The following is a 22463-nucleotide window of genomic DNA, read 5'->3' as shown; positions in this document are numbered from 1 at the left end:
TTGCTTTGAACCTTTATCCCAGCTATGAGTACACCAGAAACCCCTGCCCACCCTGCCACGTTGGCACCTGTGGCCGAAATCCTGCCGGGCAGGGCAGAGGACACCAGGCCAAGTCCTTCGAGTGCAGTTCATGCTGAGAGGTCACTGTTGTCAAACCTCTCCTGGTCGTAGACCTCTGCCACCACCTTCCTGCCCGCAAACCAGCGCCCATTCAGAGCCTGGATGGCTTTGTGAGTCTCTGAGGCCATGGAGAACTCCACAAAGATCTTGACGATGATCTCGGCATCCTCCTCTTCTCCTTGCTTCTCCTGGTAGATGATGACCCTGTTTACAGCCCCAAATTTGCCACACTCCTCTGTCACTTCTCCTTCCAGGTCATCATCAATGTCCTTTGGATCCACCATGTTGCGAAGCACCATCACAGTGGACTGCAGAGAGAAGGGACAAAAGTCAGTTTATGGTTGGACTTGATGCTTTTAAAGGTCCTTTCCAAACAACTCCACGAGTCAATGTCCCTGAGAGACACTGAGATAAGACCTGCAGAGCCACATGAGGCTGTGCAGGTGTCTTGAGTACCACTAGTCCTTCCAGAGCTATGGAAGCACAGTCACATTCCATCAACTCACTTCCCAAGTCCTCAGGCATCTGCCAGTCCACCTCCCCAAGCACCCAAAGCACCAGTCCCAGGCTCCTGTGCCATGGCCAGGTCAGTCAGGGAAGGCCTGTGCCATCTCCTGGGCTTTCCTCACACACACTGTGGAAGCTCAAGCCACCTGGAAATGTCTGATTTTTCTTCTACTATTTTCTGCTTTCTCAGCTTCACCACCCCACCCTGCAGGGCTTACATCAGGTGAAAAGGTCACCTAGGTCTGTAATATGTCTGCCAGCTGCTGACTGCAGACCATGACACAAGGGTTGCAGCACACTTCTGATACGCAGCCCCCATCAAGCCCTCTTGTGACTGAGCACCTCCATCACAAGTCATGAGGTTGGAAGGGACCTCTGCAGGTCACCAGCTCAAGCAAGACCACCGAAAGGTGCACAGGACCATATCTACATGATTTCTGAGTGTCTCTAAGGATGGAGATTCAAGAGAGTCTCTGGGCAGCCTCTGGTCCTTCCCACCAGGGGTTAACTGAAACAGTTGTTCCAGTTCTCATTCCTCTGTCCATTGGACCACTTTTGAGGGTCTCCTAGAAGAGCAAGAGCTGTTGGAATATCAAGCAGCTCAGAGGACCATGTCATTAAGATTCTTTTTCAGCACTGCTTTACTTTTTCAAGCAAGAAGTTAGGTTCTCTCAGGAAGGTACTTGTGAGAGAAGTGGATGTGAAGCCAGAAGCTTGGAGATGTCTTTGAAAGCAAAAGGAGAACACTCCCTGGCTAACTCAGCTGTGTCCTCCCTCACAAAATGCCTCTCAGCGTTGACCCTGCTCACAGAAGAAATGTCACTGGCTCAGAGGCAAAGCTCAGGAAATGTCTTGGAGGAACCTCAACTGCTGCTCATACCCAACCAACACAGCACCTTCAAAAATCATCTAAGACTCTACTGCTCTGTTTGATGTCCTGGCTGCTCCTGTCATTCACTGTTGTTCTCTCTCATGGTAACTCCTGTGAAACCTTGGCTCATCAACACCTCAGAATTCCATCCTGCAGGAAAAGGTGGTGGGGAAAAGGTGGACTCAACAGCTGGGACTAATTGTCCCTGACCATGTGACAGGCCCACCGATTACGAGCCAAAAGGCCACTAGGGTTTGCTTTGGTGATGCCAAGGGAAGTCACAGTCAGAGACACCTCCTGGCCAGTGCTCTTCTGGCAGTGACTGGTCTGAACCTTCAGGGAAACTTTGAGAAGACTCAGGAGGCAGAGTCAGAACCATCACGAACTACAGGCAAGCAGGTGACCTCTGCAGCCCCACACAGCTACACCAAGTATGGACAGAGCTACATGTGGTGGTCTCCTGCTGCTCACCAGGCCCCACAGCTGCACCAGGCGTAGAGAGCCCTGCCATCAGTGGTCTCCTGCTGCCCACCAGGCCCCACTCACCTCCTGCTTGCGCAGCAGCTTCTGCATGACCATGTGGCGGGCGCTGCTGCCCGAGATGCTCATGTGCTCCTGCTCGCTCAGCATCTCCGGACGCTCTGACTCCTGCAGCACCTCCTCCTCCTCCTTCTCCTTCTTTGCCTCCACCAGCCCCAGCGCTGGAGGGCTGGCCAGGATGGGGTTCACCACTCCCACCTGTGGGATGGTGACGGGGATGGGAGGGCGGGCGGGGGTCACACCTGCAATGACACAAGCTCTGTGGCATCAGGAGAAGAATCAAAGCTCTGTGGTACCTGGGCGTACAGCACCACCAGCAGAGAGGACCCAGAGTCTAGATGGCTTCCTTTGCTCTGCACAGGCAGGCAATGGAAAAAGCTGCCCAGGCAGAAGGTGGAGTCACCAGCCTTGGAGATGCTCAAGAAACGTGTGGACGCAGCACTTGGGAACACAGTTTAGTGGCCACGGTGGTGTTAGGTCAATGGCTGGACTCGGTGACCTTAAAGGGCTTTTCCAATCCAACCAATTCCATGATTCTACCAATGTCCAGGAATGCAAAAGCAGCAATTCAGCAGCACCAGCACACAAACCCTCAGCATGTGCATGGGACAGCAGCGCAGAATCCTGCATGGAAGGACATTTACCCAGTTCCATCCCACGCTCCCCTGCTCTGACCTTCATGTCCCTGCCATATCTTTATCTCATGGAATAGTTTGGGCTGGAAGGGACCTTTGAGATCATCTACTACCAATTCCCTGCCATGGGCAGGGTCATCTTACACTAAAACGGGTTGCTCAAGGCCCCATCCAGCCTGGCCTTGAACACTCCCAAGGATGAGGCACCCAAAACCTCTCTGAAGAACCCATTCCATGTCTCACCACCCTCATGGTGAAGGATTTCCTCTCAATATTGCATGTAAAGCTTCCCTCTTCCAGGTTAAAGTCACCCTCCTTTGTCCTACTCCAAACCAAATCCCTGCTCTGCAGCACTACTAAAAACCACTGCTGCTCCAGAGCAAGGAGCTGAACCTAAGCATCCACCTCTCCTGAGCTACAGAGACCCTGCTCTGTGAGAGGTGACAAGTGACAGAGAAGAGCCAACGCACCTGTAATGACTCCTGGAGCTTGTGCTGCCATCACAGCCTGTGGCAATGCCCCCAGGGGCTGGGCCAATGTCAGGGCTGGGGACACCAGCCCAGGGGTTGCCAGCGTGCCAAGAACTGCAGCTCCTGCCACTGCTTCCTGCAAGACAAAAGCCCAGGAGTTAGCTTTGCACCAAGGAGACAAAGATAGAGGTGTCCAGCTGAAGCTCAGCTGCTTCTCACAGAGGCACCCAACTCCTCAGCTCTCCATAGGATGCCCTCATTTTCCCCTCATAACACGCAAGTCCTCTCCAAGGCAGCCACGCTCATCTAGCAGGGCATGTCCCCCAACATCAGCCTCTGCACCTCAGCTTCTTAGGGAAACTTCTTTCCCTGAGAGCTTGATCCAAGCTTTGCCTGCACTGGGCTGAGATCAGTGCCTGCAGATCCCAGTTTCCCTGAAAGCAGGTCCCACTGTTGCTATTCTTCTGTCACACAGCAACAGTCTGCACAGGACAAACTCACAGCAACACCCTGAGATGGGCAAACATGCCCCTGAAGCTGCCAGGCTCTGAGCTTCATCCCCAGCACACACAGCAGCTCCACTCTGGAGCATCCTTGGTCCAGCTCCTTGTCCTGCTGACAATAGGAAAATGCTTCTGGAGGCACCCAGGGCTCTGCTGAGGCAAGTCACCTCTTACTCCTCTGGTCACCAGCTGCCCCCACTTTTTACCAAAACAATGGTGGCAGCTCCTCCTGCTCCTGCCTTTGATCTCAACAAAAGAGTCACTCTCAAGGCCAAGCCCAGCCAGCACCAGCAGCATGCACAGGCTTGGTGTGTCCCAGCAGCTCTTGAGCCTCAAGGAACCCAAGAACCCAGCAGTGGTGGGACTGGTTTCTTTCACGGGTTAAGGCAACACAAGTAGAGATTCTGCTGAGACACATGGGAGTCTGCTTTGAAAAGCAACCTTTCTCTACCAATGAACAGTCAGAAGCTTCTCCCAATGCAGGAAAACAACTGGAGAGCCTCTGGATTGCTCTGTCAACACCAGTCCTGCTCCATCACTATTTTTTCTTGTCTCTAGCTAGCCTGAAGCCATGGCAGCCATGACACTTGACCAGGCAGGCAGAGCACTTTCAACAGAGTACTGCTCACCCAGTTGTCACGGCCCTCATCAGCCTACTGCCCTTCTCCAGCCTCTGCAACCCCTTCCTTCATCACTGCTGTCCCTTCTCATCCTCCTCCACCAAGCTCTGAGAAGCTATGCTGGAATCCTCCACAATGCTTGTGTCAGGGGCAAGCTTCTACCTGTGAAGTTCTGAGAGCAGAGCACAGTCTGGGTGAGGGGCTTCCCCTCTGAACACACTGGCTGTCACTGCACACCTGTGCCAACTCTGTGGCTGGGTGGCACCAGCCTAGGCCTCACCTGTGCTGTGATCTTGGCAGTGGCAGCAGCTGCAGCTACAGCAGCGGCTGGCGGGAGCCCTCCTGGCGTGGCGGGCGTCAGGAGTGGCATCGGGGGCGTCACAGCCTTGCCCACTCGTAGGTACTGACCCCCCAGGTCGAAGAGGTTCATGGAAGACACCGCATCCTGAGAAGACTGTGCCTTCTCATACTCTGTAGCAAGGAAGAGCAGTGTTTGTGAACAACCCTTCTCATCTCAAAGCCAGGCCCCCTCTCACCACACAGCAGAAGCCACCACCCTGAGCTCCTGTGAGAAGTCCCTGGTGCTCAGCTCCCTCACCCCACCAGACCTGCTGGGTGCAGCCAGCAGGGATCCCCCAACCTATAAAACAGTAACTCAATATCCCTGGCTGCTCACTGCAGCTCCAATCTCAGGCCCAGGCCTGCTCCAGGATTATTTCATAGAACTGCAGAATGCTTTGGGTTGGAAGGGACCATAAAGACCATCCAGTTCCAAGTCCCCACCATGGGCAGGGACACCCACCACTAGACAAGGTTGCTCAAGGCTTCATCCAACCTAGCCTTGACGACCTCCAGGGAGGGGGCACCCACAACTTCCCTGGGCAGCCTGTTCCAGTGTCTCATTCTGTCTCACTGCAATTCCTCACCCAGAGGTGGGAGCTCCCCAGCCACTCACCAATAAAGCCATAGCCTTTGTGCTTCCCTGTCGTGGGGTCCCTGGCCAGTGTGCAGGACTTGATCTTCCCAAAAGCCTCAAAGACACTCTTGATGTCATCATCTGAGAGGTCCTGGTGGACGGAGGCCACATAGATGCGGTTGAAGGCCCGTGCCTCCTCGGCCAGCTGGTCGATAATGGGCTGTGCCTGCCCGATGTTGCTGGGCCTCCCCACCTGCAGAGAGGACACAGCGAGGAGCCCCTGAGTCTTGAGCAGCACTTGCAGCCTGACCAGGGCCTGCAGCAGAAAGGCACTCCCCACCCATCACCTCTTCAAAGAACCCAGAATGGCGAGGGTTGGAAGGGACCTCTGGAGATCAGCAAGTCCAACCCCACTGCTAAGGCAGGGTCACCTAGAGAAGGCCACACAGGAACATGTCTAGGCAGGTTTTGAGTGTCTCCAGAAATGGAAGCTCCACCAACTCTATGGGTAAGCCTGCTCCAGGTCTCCATCACTCTTAAACTAACAAAGTTCCTCCTCATATAAAGATGGAACTTCTTATGCTCAGGTTCGTGTCCTTACCCCTGTTCCAGCCAAACAACACCTCTTGGGCCATCATTAGCAAAGGGCACAGCTGACCCAGCTCTGGGGTGCCACCTGCTGCAGGGGGTGGCAGGAGAACTGAAAACCTGGCCAGGCTCTACTCTCTCTCTGCCACATTTCTCCCACTTACATTCCCTGAGCTGCCAGGAACTGAGAACATCCTGCTAGCAAAGCACAATCTTTCCTTTGGAGGCTCCTACAATCCCTGGACATCCCACTGCTGACTGTAGAAGAGATGGAAAAGCAGAGAATGCTGGTTTCCCCCTAAACGTTTCACAAGCCCACTCTCACCACCTGAACAAACACAGCCATAGTTTGTGCCTTCGCTCACAAGGCCTCCTTTTGGATACAAAAGCCAGCCTCTGCTTGAAGTCCCTCACTATCACCAGGCCCAAAGTCTGGTGCTACTCATCTGCCACCCACAGACACGCAACATGAGATGGAGGCAGTAAAACATCAGCCATCACCTCAGACCTGTCCTCAGGAGACTTCCAGCCCACCTGTGGCCAGAAAGCCCTCAGCTCACCAGAAGCTCCGGGGATTGATAGCATGCTGGGGACTTCTCCTCAGAGGAAAAGAGACCCAGAGCCACGATGTGCCCAAAGGCTGAACACCAAAGTCCATCAGGAACACACCTGAGGTTATCACCCATGCTACAGCACTGTGAGAAGCATTTGGAAGCACAAAGCCTTTATGCCAACAAAGAGAACCAGGAACCCCTCAAGCAGCCTGCTACTCACCTTGATGTTCCTCCCTCCCAGCATGACTGAGTTCATCTGCTCCAGGGCCAGCTGGGCAGCTTCAGGAACCTCGTACTCCACGAAAGCAAAGCCCTGGGTCAGAAGGACATACTGTTGAATCACCAGCCCCATCCTGCCTTCAGTTTAGCACCAGGCTGAGGCAGCCAACACCTCCCATGTACCCTTGCAGCCAAGAAGAGGTTACTCCTTCAAGAAGCTTCTATTAAAGCAGAGAATCAAGTGCAGAAAAGCTGACACAAGGCTCCCAGAGCCTCCCAGAGAAAGGCCCACCAGCCAAAGGCCACTGCACACAGGGCTGCTGGGCATCTTGTATCTACCCCACTCCACCCAGGTCTGGTTCCCACTGCAGAATCCTGCAGAGCCAAGCAGAGTAGCAGCCACAGACGTTTATCCTGCTCTCCACAAGGGTGACAAAGGCTCCTTCCTCCCGGGATACTGTCAGGAGAGGAGATCAACCAGGTCACTGCAGAGCTGCCAACCCACCTTGTGCTTCATGGTAACCGAGTCCCAGGACATGTCAATGCTTTTGATTGGTCCAAAGGGGGCAAAGGCCTGGCGAATGGTGTCCTCTCCCAGCTCATAGTAGATGGAGCCCACGTACACGCGGCACATGATGGCCAGGGCACGCTGCCGCTGAGCTGCCATCTGTAGTGGAAAGAAGAACTGGCTGGTTAGACCAGGGGGTGGCCATGGATGCCAGGACCTCCTTCCCAGCCTCTTTCCCTCCCAGGAGCTATGGCCCCACCACAGGTAGCTCCTCACTGGGCTGCAGCACAGCCTGGCACAGGTGGTATGAGGAAGCCTTTCCCTGCTGGATGCAGAGACTGTGGGAGAGCAGTGCAGCTGCAGCTCAGTCCCGGACAGCCAAAGCTCTGGCGTGGCTTGGCACCTCAGGAGACATAGCTCCAGTTCTCCTGGCAAGGTCTAACCCACCCCAGCCTGACCACGGCTCCAGCAGCACCAGCAGGAGGAGAAAATAACTTCACTCTAGGACAGATCCCCCTCCAGGCAGCAAAATTCTTGGTTCTGGACGCTCCCAGCAGTGCCCCCACCCCACACCCTCCCACAAGGGACAGAAGAAATCCAATGCTGGGCACCACCAGGCACTCCCTCCCACCCCCATCCTCCCAGGCAGCAAAGGATCTGGAACTGGGCACCTCCTCCCCATCCCCACAGGCATCACACCCCCCACACCCACCCCAGGCAGCAGGAGATCCAGTACTGGGCACCACGTCCACCTCACTCAAGAGCAAAACAAAATCCAAGACCTAAATGGTTAATTTGAGCTGCTGGGCCAGGGTGGTGCCAGTACTCATCACTGCCTGCCCTCTGGGCTCTGAGGGGCTGCAGCCCCCAGGGCATCACTCTGGGGGAAGAGAGGCTCTGTGCTATCTCCCCGGCCTGCCTGAGAAGCTGTTCCAAAGGACAAGCCCAGACACCTCTCACAGCAGCACCCAGGCAGCAGCTGACCCTGCCAGGACCTTGGGGGTACTCTAGTAGACGCTGCCTACACGGCTGGCAGAGCTTGGCCAGCAGGTCCTGGCTGCATCTCCTGGGGATCACAGCAGGCACCTGGTCTCTGGGGAAGCAGCTCCCTATGCTCAGCAAGCTACAGGGCACTGGAGATGTGTTCTCCTGCTCTGCAGGGACAGGAGGGACAGCGGTAGGGCAGAGAGGGCCAGGGGCTGCTGCAGAGCAGGCACATGCAGTGCAGAGCTGGGGTCCTCTCCCTTCCCAGCACAGCAGTGCTAGAACCAACTGGGGAGCTCTGGACTACCACCACTTCTGCCCAGTCCTGCTTAAGATGGTCTTTGCTAAGGCCTTGACAAGAGGCCTACCTGTGGAGGAAGCACATCAGCCTCCGAGGTGCAGGGGGACAGGATTCTACCTGTGACAGCCACAGAATCAGACTGGGCTGGAAGGGACCTTAAAGATCACCTAGTTCCAAGCCCTTTCCATGGGTAGGGACACTTCCCACCGGAGCAGGTAGCTCAAGGCCCATGGACTGTACCTGGAGAACTCCTCCCTCACACCTGCTCATGGGAGGAAGCCAACTGTGAAGGCTTAGCTCCTGCCTCTCAGCAAGGCAGGGCCACCATGAAGAGGAAAGGTTCTCACCCTGTGCTGCTGCTCCCGAGGTGACATTTAAGTGTCTGGCAGTGTTCAATTTACTCTGCATGGCTGCAACTAGAGGATTATGGCACATACACAGCAGGTAGGTTGTCTCCCAGCTCCTCCAACACATTCCCAGCTCTGGTGTAGGAAAATCTGTGAGCAGCAGCCCTCAGCCTGTGCGCTCTGAGGGTTTACAGGTTCAGAGCCACCACCAGCCTGACCCTAAGTGTCCCAGTGCCTCACCCCTGGTGCCACAGACTCTGACAAACGTCTAGTGCTCCACCGGGAGTGCTTTCTGATGAGGCACCCAAAGTAGAGGGATCTCCACCATCTGGAGGGCCTAGATACTCCCTGAGGACATTTCTTCTATCAGTGTAACAGGGGCAGGAAAAGGGCATTGTCCTTCCATATGACAGCAAATCTGCATGAGGAGGACCTTACCCTGCTGCAGAGATCCTAACAGAACAGGTGGGGTGGAGTGAGGACTCTACATCATGCTAGAGATCTGGGCCTACAAAAGGCAGAGCTGAGCTGGCTGTGGTGACCACATGGCCCCCCTGCAGGGATCTGCAGCATCAGGCATGGGGGATTATGAGCAGAGCTGTGAATTGAGCACACTAGCAGAGCTCATGACCAGAAATCTCAATGGTCCTCACCAGTTACACCAAGGAGGCTTTACTGGCCACTGTCCTCCTTCTCCACCCACACAGCAGAGCCTGAAGTATCTGCAGCCTTCCCAAAGGCAGCAGATGACAGCTGTGTCTAAGTGGGGTTGCTGCCAAGGGCCTGCGGAGGTTATTTTCAGGACAAGCCAAACATCATCCCCTTGGGAGTGCTCCTCTGAACAAAGGAGGTGATGCAAGAGCACCACTACTGGCTTCAGCTTCACTGCAAGGCCAGGAAGTTGTGCAGGTCTTGACGCAGTGCTGGGAGGAGAGGGAGCTTCAACCTCAAGCACTGAGACACTGCTATAGGAAGTCGAGGAAGTCCCTATCCTTCAGCTAGGGACTGGCGAGTCTGGTCAACAGGACACCGTGTTGGGCATAGTTCTATGGGCACTTCCTACACTCCTGGGGGTTTGGGGATGAGGCACTTGCTGAGGACAAGGCACCCTAACCACATTGGGCTGATTCAGTGCAACCACTGCTCCTGGCTTGTCCACTAGCAGCGGTCTGACCCTGGAGAGGAGGAATGTTCTGGGAGAACAACTTGAACCCAGCCATGAGGAGAAATGAGACAGCTTCTGCACCACCATCAGCACACACTTATCTGCTGCCCAGCCTCAACTTTCTGGTTTTAAGCCAAACAGATAGAGCTATGCTCTGCAGGGAGCACCTCCTTTAACTGGTGTTACTGGGCTGTGAGGGCTCAGGCAGCCACTCTAAGCTCCCACTGAGGTGGACACTCCAAACTCAAACCCCATTGACATTTACTGTGGCTCCCCAGTTGACACTGCTGGAGCAGTGCTGGAGGAAGGCTTAGTTTGGGTGCAGCTTTCCCTTCACAGTGGGAGACTCTAATTGCATTTGAACGCCAACAAAATGGAAAAATACTGACAGGTGAATTTATGAATGCACTTTTCCAGGGGGGAGCTGCGTGGCCAGTGCCCAACAAAAGGAGGGGATGGACAATCCCAGGTAGTTAAGCTCTTGGTGGCATCTGATTAGAAGTTCCAGCACTAAGGGGCTGCACAGGTTCTCTGTGTGTTTCTCCAGCTCTGTTACTTCCATCCTGTGTTCATGGTCTGTGGAACATGCCATGTTCACCTAGTCTGGACACATGCACAGTAAAGAGCAGTCTTGCACCATGTTCTGCCAGCCTGGAGTGCCCCAGTCCTCCCCAGCACCGCAGCTGCCAGCTCTCCGGTGCTCTGTTGGCCGAGAACTTGCCCACTGGTGAGTTACCTTGGCAGTTAGTTTTGGGTCAGGACCTCAGAACTGCAGCATCCCTAGAAATGCAGCTGCCACAATCTCACGAGTGCGTTCAGAGCTGTTGGAAATCTAACGCTGACTTTGCCACCTGACTGCAGGACCCCGACTGCCCGTGTCTCAGCAGACTGCACCCAGCCTAGGATCTTCTCTGGGGAGCTTACACTTGGCCTCTGCTTGTGGTGCTTGTCCATAACAGCTGGGGACGTGGGAGGGTGGTGCTGGGTGGAGTTAAGAGCATTGTATCACCACTAGGTAGGTCCCCACGCTAGGCCCTGACTAAGACAAAGTGCCCCAGAAGAAGTGAATATGTCTATTGACCGATTGTAAAGGTGAGAGAGGATCTCCAAAGCCCATTGTCACTGCTGCCATCTGAAAGACAGTAAAGACAGAGTTCAGTCTGTTGGAGCTGAGCATACTACGGCTGTTTGTACAAACTCAAGCAGGCGGCGGCACAGGGACTGCGGCAGAGGCCTCTCCTTCCTCGCCCCTCACTGCCTGCTCCCCAGGGCTGTCCGGCGCGGGGAGCCTGCAGATGCCAGTCCCACCAGGCCAGGGTGGAGTTGTGCTGCTGCCACTGCCTCAGGAAGCAGGGTCTTCTCTTCCCAGGGGGGACTCAAGGCAATAGTAACCTTGCAACCTCTGCAACCACTGTCACTGGTTCACCCCCAGCCTTTAACAAGGAGCCCCTCAACTAGAGCAGAGGCTCAGAAGCACCCACAGCCCTGAGATGCCCTGTGGCCAGGCCCCCCACACTGCTGCTGGGGTCAACAAGCACGGCCTTTGGAGCACAGGGCAGTGAGACATGACCAGTACGTATCTGCAGGGAGATTCCACCCTAGTTAGATGTTCCCAGTGCACTGGTACTCCAGCGCCAGCAGGAACAGCCAACAGAAAGTCTCTGGGATGTGCCTGGATGAGGGCAATGGGACAGCACTGCTGGGACGCAGGAGACAAAGACTGTCTCCTCGAGCAGAGGAGGAGGTGGTGAAGGTGAAGGACACTTCCCAGTGACCCTGGACACCACCCCAAACACAAGTCAAAACCAAAACCCAGAACAAACATTTTGGCTTCTGGCACTTCAGGAAATATTTGGCCAGCTAGCAGGGGAGAAACCCTCAGAAATGTCCTCTTCAAACCAGGGTAATGTGGGGCAATTTGTGCAGGAGAGCAAAAAGGGTTTCTTTGGTGGGCTGAAGACCCTCTACGATTGAATTTCACTGTGGAAACACCAGGCAGCACCTAGCTGCAGGGAGGCCTCAGGGCTGTGTCTGCTTCTGAGCACAACAAGAACTCCACCGCCTGGGGGAGGTGAGGCAGCACGGGGGCACCCAGGGGGCTCTCACCTGCAGGTTGGTGAGCTGCTGCTGCTGGTGGGCGATGGTTTGCTTCACCAGCACACTCTTGATGCTCTGCTCCATCGCATACTTCTTGGCCTGTAAAGAGACAAGGACTATGGGCACAGGACAGCACAGCAACACAGGGAGGGACGGCTGGCTCCACACCATAGCTCCCCAGCACCACACCACTGGGACCTCTGGGTGCTCCAGACCTGGGAAGTGCCATCAGCATGTAGCTCGTATCCTGGTCTTCCTTGTGGGGCCCTGAGCCCCGGAGCACAGCACAAGGCTGAAGCATAAGGCTAGCATAGCAGAGCACCACAGTAGGGAGCAGCATGCACTGGACACTGAGTATTTCCCACTTCCACCCTTGGCCCCTAGGTCCCACCACAGCACCTTACCTGCTGGGATGAGGGCAGGACAGAGCCTCCTTCAAGTCCTCTCCATTCAGAGAACATCTGGACAAAGTTTCTACAGAATGGAATGGCCTCCAACTCCCTAGTCCAGTCTCCTGACTGGGCACTCCCTCTCTCCCATCACATCGGGCCTGCTCTAGCCTGGAGGACCTGCTGCTTCTGCTGTCTACAACACTGCAGATCCTCTGCTTCCAGCCTGCAGACACAGGGCTTGGTTGGCTTTCAGTGTTCCACGGGTGTGACAAAGCCGGAGCTGCACACCCAGCTCCTGCCTGCTGGCACAAACCTCAGCTGTCTTTGCTTTCAGCACTCTACAGATCTGACAAAGCCTGAGCTTCACATCTGGTGGTGCTGGCAAGAAGGCTTTGAAACCTACGAGCCAGGCTTGCCCAGCCCCAGGGCAGGATACATGCTGAGCCAATCCCTGCACACCTGCTTCCCTTGGCTGCAGGTTTGGGAGGTGCCAGAGCACAGGAGGCTCTAAGCCACGGATGTGAGCCGCGAGCTTCAGAACCTGGAAATGGACAAGGGGAGTCACAGCCGTGAGCCACGGAGACAACACTCCATATTCAGAGCCACCACACAGGCAGCTGCAGAGCAGGGGACACCCACACAGAGCTCACCTAAGCAGGGCTGTGTTGGCCCACCAGGGCCACTAACCTACCCACAGTTCCCACAGGCCCTGGGTTTGGTTTCTCTTTCCTCTTCTCTCAGCTCTGTTCTCCAGAGCTCTCAGCAGGCACCACTCATTCCTCTTGGGAAGGTAGGCACCAAGCCAGCAGGATTCAACCAGGCTGGCTCAAGTGGATTGAAGTTCAAGGAGAGCAGATTGAGACTGGACATTAAGATGACCTTCTTTATGGTGAGGGTGGTGAGGCACTGGAACAGATTGCCCACAAAGGTTGCCCTGAAGGCATTCAAGGCCAGCCTGGATGTGGCCTTGAGCAACCTGGTCTAGTGGAAGGTGTCCCTGCCCACAGCAGGTGGGTGGAAACTAGACGACCTTTAAGATCCATTCCAACCCAAACCATTCTATGAATCTAAAATGCTCCCTCCTGGGCCTCTTTACAACGTGATGAAGAGCAAAAGGAAAAACACAGACATTCTATGATGTGTTTGGATGGAACAAAAGCCCAGCTGGAGCAACTCAGACACTTTACTGTTTGTGGAGCACAATCTGCTCCTCGCAGCAGTGCTGTGGCAGCTGCACATTGTCTTAGAGTGATCTGATCTTCAGATCTTATCTACTCATCATTTTGGGGTTTGGCAATTAAAAACCACTCTCTCCACCCCAACAGCAAATTCCACATCATGCTTCCCAGAAAGCCATCTAAACCAAAGAGCTCCCAGGCACAGGGGTGGCTGAATCCAGGCACAGCACAGCCACGACCCCAGAGGTGTCCCTTGCAGGCCACTTCCCTTTGACAACATCAGGAACAGAGAATAATTGGAAAAAAAAAAAAAAACAAACAACAACCCCCAGGCAGAGGAGAGCAACAAGAAGCAAAATGACATCAGGTTTACTCACTTTCTGGAGAGCCTCCTGCTGCTCTGGTGTGAGGGGAGGAAGTCCCAGCTTGGCTGCCGTGCTCTGTCCATTTTCCATCTTAATGGACTCTGTGCCCTGAGGAGACAGAGAATGCTTGTGAGAAACAGACAAGAGATGGATTCCTTCACTGCCATAACTCAGGGTGGTCAGAACTGACCAAGAGAAGCCTTCCCAAACGTGTACTACTCGACATCCAGGAACAAGGAAGTGCTATCCCCATGGGCACCACCTGCCCCTGCAGCCTCCCAACTCCACACCAAAAGCAGCCTCTGGGCCACAGAACTGACCCTTCCCGAGTTCAGACACACAAACGTTACCCCGCTGTGTGGTTTGGTCAGTTCTGTGACTTCTCTGCCCCAGGCAGCCCTTCCACCCTGGACTCCCTTCCTGTCAAACAACTGGTCCATGGTTCCCCTCACAAAAAGCACCAGTAGGTAACTCCAAGGTGGACCCATCAGCCTGAGTTGGATTAAAGAGATTCAGCAGCTCAGATATTCCTGGTGAACAGCCACCAACTGCTACCCTCAAGAGTGTTGTTGTGTGGCATCCTAAAGTGCCAGCACCATTCCCAGTTAAGAAGGTTTATCATTAAAAGCCTCCTGAGATGTCCCAGCTACCCAGTCAAACCAACACAAATTCACATATGGAAGAACTCTGGAACTGCTCAGTGCAGGGGAAGGACCAGAGCCACCAGATGACAAACCCACAGCAGCTCCCCCGGCAAAGGGACAGCTGGCCCTGGAAAAAGGGACATCCAAGCAACTGGTACAGCAGGAGCAGTGAGGTGTCCTACTGACCTCCTTCCCATTCATGCAGGACCATCAGTGGTGGCACTGGTGGATTCTAGCTAATGATTCAAGAGGTTGGGCACAAAGGTCTCTGGAAGATCTTCAGGAAAAAAAAAAAAACCACGGGTCCACTCAGATCTCATGAATACACCTTTAGAAGGCAAAGCAGAAAAGTTTGAGGTTTGGCCACACCTGCAGCCTCAGGGAGAAGAACTTCTTTCAGAAGCACCAGATCCTGACCACAGCTGCACACAAAACACATTTGTTGTGGCACCTTCTCCATCCCACAGGGACACCCTGATGGAGAGCTGAAGAGCTCTCACAAGAGCTCAGAGAAGTGTCAGGCATCAGGTGGTGAGGTGGAAGCACACAGACATCACCACAAGGACAGCTGCTCCAAAGGACACCAGCTCTGCTGTGGTTCCACCCTGAAGCTAGCAGAATCCTGTGACCAAGTTCTCCATCAGCCCCATTCCTCACTGAGGTGCTTTCACACTTTCTCTCTACACCACTGTGTTGGGAAGAAGGCGGCACCTTAACCACATGGATTCTCCCACAGCAGTGACAGACACCGCCCAAGTGCAGGTGCAGCTTCAGCACATTTTCACAGTGTTCTCAGTTTAACACTTGAGCTCTAAAGGCTACTTTGGAACAACAGAAATTGCCAAGTCCCAGAGCAAACAGTAGAGAGAAGCAGCAGCTTCTTGGAAGGCAGCTTGGCCCAGGCCCAACAGAGGAAACCTTAAGTCCTCCCACCAAAAAGGAGCAGAATGCAGAGACATGACCCCCAAACTCTGGGTAGGACCTAAGCCATCTGCAGCCACAGCAAGTTCTGGATGGAGAACAGATGCTCCAGGGCCAACCCACCAATGCCAAGACCATTAAGCAGCCACCATGAAGGTTGTGATCCCCATCTCTGCCTGCTGGCCCATCTGCTCACATCACCCACACAGGAGATGAAGAATGGTGACATTCTGGCCACTTGCTAAAGTGTCCCTGCTGCCAACCCTCCCAGCTGTCACAGGGACCCTGCCCTTGAGGCACAGCTGCCACCAACATGTTCCCCTAAAGACCAAGGATTGGTGCTGATGCTGCTCGCCCAGCTCATGAATCAAGGTCCATGCCACTGGGTACAGAATGGAGCCACGTTCCTCTGGAGCAGGCAAACCCCAGTGAGAGCTGGCAGGACACAGCTGGTTACAGCGTGCCCCAGTCTACACTAAACCCTTCATTTTCCCACTACACAGAGCTCCAACACTGAACACCACATGTGCCACCAGGCTGTCAAGCCACCCTCTACCTCAAGATCCTCCAGTAGCTCATTCACCTCAATGACAGCAGCCACTGGACTAGGAACATCTACTCATGAGATAACTGTGTGCCCTCTCAAGAGGATGCTAGGATTCCTCCCCGGAGAACCCTGTTCTCTTGTCATGGATGCAGGGCAGGACTGATCGGATTCATATATCACACTCCTACTCTGCAGCAGAGAACACATCAAGAGCATGGTCACAGCAGGATGGTCCCACTGCTGGAGCCTTTCATCTCTACACCTCTTCATCTTAAAGCAGGAAGACAGCCAGACGTAGACCTGCCACCTCTGTTCTTGGAAGTTCTGCCTGTATCACCCAGAAGAACAAATGTTTTTCCTTAGCCCAGTGTTCACCACTGAGATGGCCAAACGACCTGGCGTGTTCCAAACAGACACACATGAGGCTGAGCAGAAGTCTGAGAAAATCACTGTTTGCAGGGCAACCATGGAAAAATCAAAGTTCACAGCAGAAAATAGGTTTGAAGCACTTCCTGTTCCCACTGCCAAGCTTCTCCCATATCAGCCCACTTAGACCACCAAAGCCAACCACAAAATCACAGAACTGTTTGGGTTGGAAGAGGCCTTTCAGATCACGCCCAATCACCAACCCAGCACTGCCAGGTCACCACCAAACCATGGCCCCTCAGCACTGCATCTTCACTGATGCAGTCACAATACAGTGATGGTGGCAGGAAGGCTCCAGGATTCAGTTGCAGAACATTCAGAGAGATAATTAAAACCCATTCTTGGCTGCTTTCCACCAGCTCTACCCATTTATACCTCATGTATCTGCTAGCAAATACTTCTAAGAGGCCTCCTCAGTCTGCTGCAGAACACTCCGTAAGCAAGGCACACACATTCTGCTCTGTCCCACTTCTCCTCAGCTTTTCAGTAGTATCCTTGATAGGCTTGACATGGGACTTGGGAGAAAAGTAGAGTGCAAGGGCCACTAGTCTCATGAACTGCAGACTGCTGGGCAGCAGGGAACCTGCTGAAGGGCAGTTGGTCCTCTACACCTGAGAACACCCCCATGTAAACCCACTGTAACACACAGCTGGGCACAAGAATTGGGAGAGAAACTGGGAAGAGGACCAGGAGAATACCTGTTCCTATGAGCACTGCTGGGCCCTTTGGGGTGGGTTGAACTCCTTCACCCTCCAAGCCAAGAGGCTACTCCTGAGGGAATCTCCTAAGCTTCCAGTTTGTGCCTGTTGCTTCTTGGCCCATCCTTGGGCACCAGTGGGAAGAGTCTGGCCCAAGCCTCTTGCCCCCCACCCTTTAGTCCTTGCTGAGCACTGAGATCCACTCTCAGGCTGCTCTTCTCCAGGCTCAGCAGCCCCAGGTCTCTCAGCGTTTCCTCCTCACAGAGATGCTCCAGGCCTCTCCTCAGCATCTTGCCAGCCTCCACTGGACTCAAGTATCCAGTTCTCCAGCTGTGGTCTTACCAGGGCAGAGTAGAGAGGAAGATGAACCTCCCCTGACCTGCTGGCTACACTTTCTCAGTCTTGGTGGATCCGGCTGCAAACCTTGTCACTCCAAACATCAGTACAGGAGGACTTTTCACCATCCCCAAATTTCTTTAGCACTGTACTTTTCTCTATAGAACATTTTATTCTAAGCAGGAACAGCAGTGCTTGTGGGCTGTCTAGAACCCAGAGCATAGACACAGGGCATGTCCACACTTGCCACCATCCTTCCAGATGTGTTCTGCAAAGAACTGAGAGGATTAAAGTCTTCCAAAAGCTGTCTGGCACCTCGTGACTCAGCTGCTCACCTCCCTACACATTTGGACAGTAGTTGATAACAAGGAGATCCCATGACAGATGTCACTGATGTTGCCCAGCAGGGTGACCCAACCCTTCCAGAACATGAATCCTCTGCACATCCAACACCTGAGAACAGGGACAGTGCTATACACACTCAGTGGTCTGTGTGCCCTGAAACAGGTTCTCAAGATACATCTGTATCGCATCTGATGGAATTCTGGACCAAAAATAACTCCCAGATCTTACCCTGTGTGCAGCACCACACTCTGCAGAGTCACTTCTCTGCCATCAACTCAGAGATCACCTGTGCCTCAGGGTTCAACTCTCTGCTCACTCCGCAGATCTCATGGGGTCACCACATCACTCCTGGAGCTCAAACACAACACTGAGCCACTGGGACAAGCCCAGCAAATGGCCACCAGGCCACTGCTCTGTGAGAGGCCAAAGGCTCAGGACCCTCAGGTAACACTCAGGATGGTTCTGGTCCCTGTGCTGCTGCAGACTTCAACATGGCCACAATTAATCCTTCCAGGATAGGTTCCTCATTAAAGTGCCAAGGCAGAACTCACCAAGTCCAGCGCCTGCCCTAGGTAAGGGCAGAACCCCAGGTATGGACTGAGCTTGGCATGAGCCTCTGGGGCAGACTGTGGGCTGCTGACCCTGCCAGGGAGCACTCCAGCCTCTATCACAGGCTCGGACAACTCACACTACACCATTTCCCCCTAAAATGACTTCCCAGCTCTTTAAAAACCAAGGAACAGCTAGTGACAGGACTAGGGGGAATGGAGCAAAGCTGGAGGTGCGGAGACTCAGACTGGATGTAAGGAGGAACTTGTTCACTGTGAGAGTGGTGAAAACATGGAATGGTTTGCCCAGGGAGGTGGTTGAGGCCCCATCCCTGGAGATGTTTAAGGCCAGGCTGGATGAGGCTCTGGCCAGCCTGATTCAGGGTAGGGTATTCCTGCCCATAGCAGGGGGCTTGGAACTAGATGATCCTTGTGGTCCCTTCCAACCCTGACTGATTCTATGAACATCCACAGCAATTTCACCGTCTCCTCACTAAAACATTCAGCAGACAGATGACCCTCCCCTAGTCAGTTAAAAGAGTGTCCTGTGGTGACATCCATGCTCCAGACTGGCACAGAGTAGCCAAGGGAACTCGGTTCTGGTGACAACTTGTCACTGGAGTCACAGACAAAGGTCAGAGTAACTCAGCTGTGATATTAAGCATGCAGGAAGAATGGGTGAGGGATCACAAACAGGTCCATGTTGTGAAGGCAAAGGAGATGGCACAGGAACAACACTGCAGGGTTTGTCTTTAGAAATGGGGCTGGTGAGATACAGCCTGGGTCCACTTCTGCTCTGTGTGGCTACAGTGAAAGATGGCAAGGGCCTGGGAAGAGTGCAGGGAACACAGAAAATGGGAAAAAAAGTTCGCAAGAGTAAGAAATGAGGTAAATCCCAATCACTGTGTCACCCCAAGATAGCCACCAAGGGCAAGCAGGCACTGAAGGAGCACTTCCAGTGGAAGTGCCTCAAGTCATGGCACAGTGGCACTTCCACAGGACTGACTCCAAAGCTGGCGGCACCAAATGGTTCAGAGTGCTGCAGTTTCTTTAGCAGTCAATGCTCTAACAGGTGGTTCCATTTTGAACACTTGACATATCCCAGCCCGGTTACTGGGAAGCCCCACAGAGCCCCATCACCAACAACACTTTGGTGGAACTCTGTCTCTGTGCCCGCTGTCCCCACAAGCAACACACACCAACAGCCTCACCACACACTGCAAACACCTTGACTGGGGCAGCAGTACAGGAACCAGGAGCTACCCTAAACACCCAGAAGAGATCAGTTTGGAGAACTTCAGCCCAGAAGGGAAGAAGAGACACACACACAGTCTTGAGGCACCTTCTGCTGGTCCCCAAGAAGTTCTGAGCACTGCACAGCTCCATCCTACACACATAATGGGACACGCACAAGCCACATAAAGAGAGAACCGGTCACAGCTCTGAGCTCAGGAGAAGGAGAGCTCTGGCATGGGCAAGGTGCCTGTTGGCCAACAAATCCCATGACAGCAATCTTGGGGACAGATGAAAACACAGGAAGACTAAAATATGCTGCTGTGGCACACCAGTGCTCCACTCAATCCAGTACAACACAAGGATCTGGGGATGTCTGCAAGATCCCCATACGCCTGCTAACCTCCCCTGCACCCGTGGTTACAGCACAGGCTTCCTCCCCTAGAGGCTGGACACCCTGGAGGGCTACCATTTCCATTTTACACAATTCCAGCCAAAAATAAGAAGAGTGGTCCAAGGAAGGATTAATAACAACGCCCTAGGAAAAGTAGTTTAATTTCTTCTGTTAAAGGCTAACTCACAGTGAAAACAAGAGCTCCCCTGCTGTCGCTGCTTTGGAAGCTCTAAAGAAGGTTCCCGAAAACACAGAGAATTCATAAAGATCAATGCTGTTGTCACATGAAAGGAGTGACAGCAAACACAAAGCCACCATCCCCTAACCGGGCACCAAACCCGTTCTCCAGGAAGGGCAGACCACAGCTCACCTGTTAACCGCAGGCTGCAAGCTAACTACTTGTATCGGCCCCCCGGCACCTGGGTGGGTGTCTGGAACCCAGCAAACAAGCCCCAAGAGAGCAGCGAGCGCGGGTCGCCAGCACCGTGAAACCTGCTGCCGAAGCAGACGGCAGAGACGGACGGGGAAGAGCAACACTGCTGAGAGAGGAGGCCGCGCCGAGCCTTGCACCGCCCGTTTGGGCCCGGCGCCAGCGAGACCCGGTGGGGCGGCGGCCCAGAACAGCGGCAGGGCCGTGAGGAGGCGGAAAGCCGCGGCCTCCGGGAAAGGGCCGGTGCAGGCGGGAAGGCCTCCCGCGAACAACGGCGCGCCCGAAACCCACCAGCCCCCGCCCAGGCCCAGCTGACTGAAGGCCCCGTTCAGCGGCCAGGTGCGATGATCCCAGCTCGCCCCAGAACCTGGCAGGGCTCAGGGAGCCGCAGCGCGACCGCCGCCCCTAAGCCGAGCAGAAGCAAGCTACTCTCTCCCAGTGCGTCCCGACCAGCGGAGCGAAGAGTGGCCGCGCCGGGCCCGTCGCTCACCAGGGCGATGGTCGTCGTGGCCGCCATCTTGTCCACCCGTCGGCTCGGGCCGCGGCTGTCGCGAGAGCCGCGCGGCGCGCGGGAAAGGCGGGCTCTCGCGAGAGCTGCGCGGCAGCGGCCTGGGAGCCGGAACTCTCGCGAGAGCTGTGAGTCAGCAGCGGTGGGCTGGCGCCAGCCTCGCTCCGGCGCCACCGGCTCGGAGCGTTCGGTTCGGCGCCTGCGGCTTCAAGCCTGCGCCCCCACCCCGGCACTGTCCCTTGCCTCGCCAGGCCTGGGTCCCTGAGGCTCCAGAGAGTTTCGGCGGCTCCGGCCCTGGCCCTCAGCGCCCCTTGGCCGTGCCTGCGCCAGGCCTGGCGGCTCCCTAGCCGCACTCAGTGTGCCCGGTGGCTGTGGCAGACCGGAGGACCTCGCCTTGGTAACTGCAGCTTGCGGCGTCCCATGGAGCCGTTTGTTCTAGCCCTACGGAAAGTCTTCGGCCGCAGCGATCTGGGCCTCGGGGCTCATGGGGACCGGGGGACCCTAGCTCGGCGACCTTTATCACCCCGCAGGCCCTGCCTGCCCCAGCCCCGGGGAGTACTTCCCTGGCCGCGCCGCGGTTGTGCAGGCTGCTGCGGCGCAGTGGTCGCTGCGAGGACCGAGCAGTCCGAGGCTACAGCGCTGTTACTGCCGCTGGCATCCTCTCGGGGGTGCCCAGGAGCTGCTCCCGCCGCCTGATCCGCCTCACGGGCTGAGCCTGGGCGGGACCGTGGCGAGAGCGAGGCCCCGGCTGGCCTGGGCGATGCGTGGTCCGTTGCCATCCCGGGCTGAGAGCCTCCTTTACTTGCCGCGGAGCTCCGTAGCTGCCCCTACCCGTGAGAAGTGAAAGGGCACTAGCTGCCCCGCTCACCCGCCTTTACTCCTGCCTCTGCCAGCTGGCTCCAGTCCCTCGCATCCCAATTTGGGTGCAGGAAGGGCAGGCAGCCTGGGCACAGATGAGCCCTGGAACACAGGTGGAGTTGCTGCCCTGAAATAGGGCCCCCAAAGACCTCCCCTGCAGGTGTGGTTGTGCTGTAAGGAGAGAATGCTCTATGCAAGGGGCAGAGATGAGCTATGGCACCTTAATTAATCACAGCGTGCCAGGAGGGTGCGGTGGCCTCCTTGCCTCACTCCAGAAGTGATGATACAAGACTGGAGAAAGACTAACAGAAGTTTCAGGCTCTGAAAGCCTGAAAGGTTTGGGTCAAGCCAATAAAGCTTGGAACAGCAGCTAAAATATCGTTTGCTGTCTGATTGTTCTGAGGAGAAAATCTGTCACTGCAGAGTTCTCCTGATAAAGGTGCAGGGCATGGGGTGACCAGCTGGGAAGATGCTTCAAGGAGAAGGACCTGGGAATGCTGGGGAGAAGTTCACCATTGACCAAGAAGGCTGATGGTCAGAGTATGAAGAGTGTGGTCAGCAGGTCAAGGGAGATTGTTCTGCCCCCTGCCCTGGTGAGGCTACAGCTGGAGAACTGAATCCAGTTCTGAGCTCCCCAGTTCAAGACAGATGAACTCCTGGAGAGTGGCTAATGGAGATGGGAATGCTGCTGAGGG

At 54.9% G+C, this 22463-nt stretch overlaps 1 protein-coding gene across 3 annotated transcripts; it reads right to left on the bottom strand.

Annotated features, from left to right (window-relative positions):
- On the bottom strand, window positions 1-20988 carry PUF60 (poly(U) binding splicing factor 60). Of its 3 annotated transcripts, none has more exons than XM_064154510.1 (11): window positions 20893-20988; window positions 13893-13988; window positions 11955-12044; window positions 10930-10980; window positions 7049-7210; window positions 6545-6637; window positions 5222-5435; window positions 4547-4737; window positions 3144-3279; window positions 2045-2280; window positions 1-428 (listed from the first exon to the last, which is right to left on the bottom strand). In XM_064154510.1, the coding sequence occupies exons 1-11, from the start codon at window positions 20917-20919 to the stop codon at window positions 129-131; spliced, it is 1596 nt and encodes a 531-aa protein (XP_064010580.1). In that variant the 5' UTR covers window positions 20920-20988; the 3' UTR covers window positions 1-128. The 3 variants fall into 3 exon arrangements, with proteins under 3 accessions (XP_064010580.1, XP_064010581.1, XP_064010582.1); XM_064154511.1 differs by lacking the exon at window positions 20893-20988 and adding an exon at window positions 20343-20430; XM_064154512.1 differs by lacking the exon at window positions 10930-10980.
- Between the last annotated feature and the right edge of the window lie 1475 nt (window positions 20989-22463).

Source organism: Pogoniulus pusillus, chromosome 14 (assembly GCF_015220805.1).
Source record: "Pogoniulus pusillus isolate bPogPus1 chromosome 14, bPogPus1.pri, whole genome shotgun sequence".
NCBI lineage: Eukaryota > Metazoa > Chordata > Aves > Piciformes > Lybiidae > Pogoniulus > Pogoniulus pusillus.
The sequence above is the reverse complement of the archived record's forward strand: the minus strand, read 5'-3'. Positions and strand labels throughout refer to the sequence as shown.

Excerpts from the sequence above, each read along its gene's own strand:
- PUF60 (XM_064154510.1), bottom strand. The coding sequence starts at position 20,919 with ATGGCGGCCACGACGACCATCGCCCTG. Across the intron at positions 10,981-11,954 it reads AGCAGCTCACCAACCTGCAG|ATGGCAGCAGTGACAATGGG; the intron begins GTGAGAGCCCCC and ends ACTGTCTTTCAG. Across the intron at positions 7,211-10,929 it reads CTCTCTCACCTTTACAATCG|ATGGCAGCTCAGCGGCAGCG; the intron begins GTCAATAGACAT and ends TTTCCACTACAG.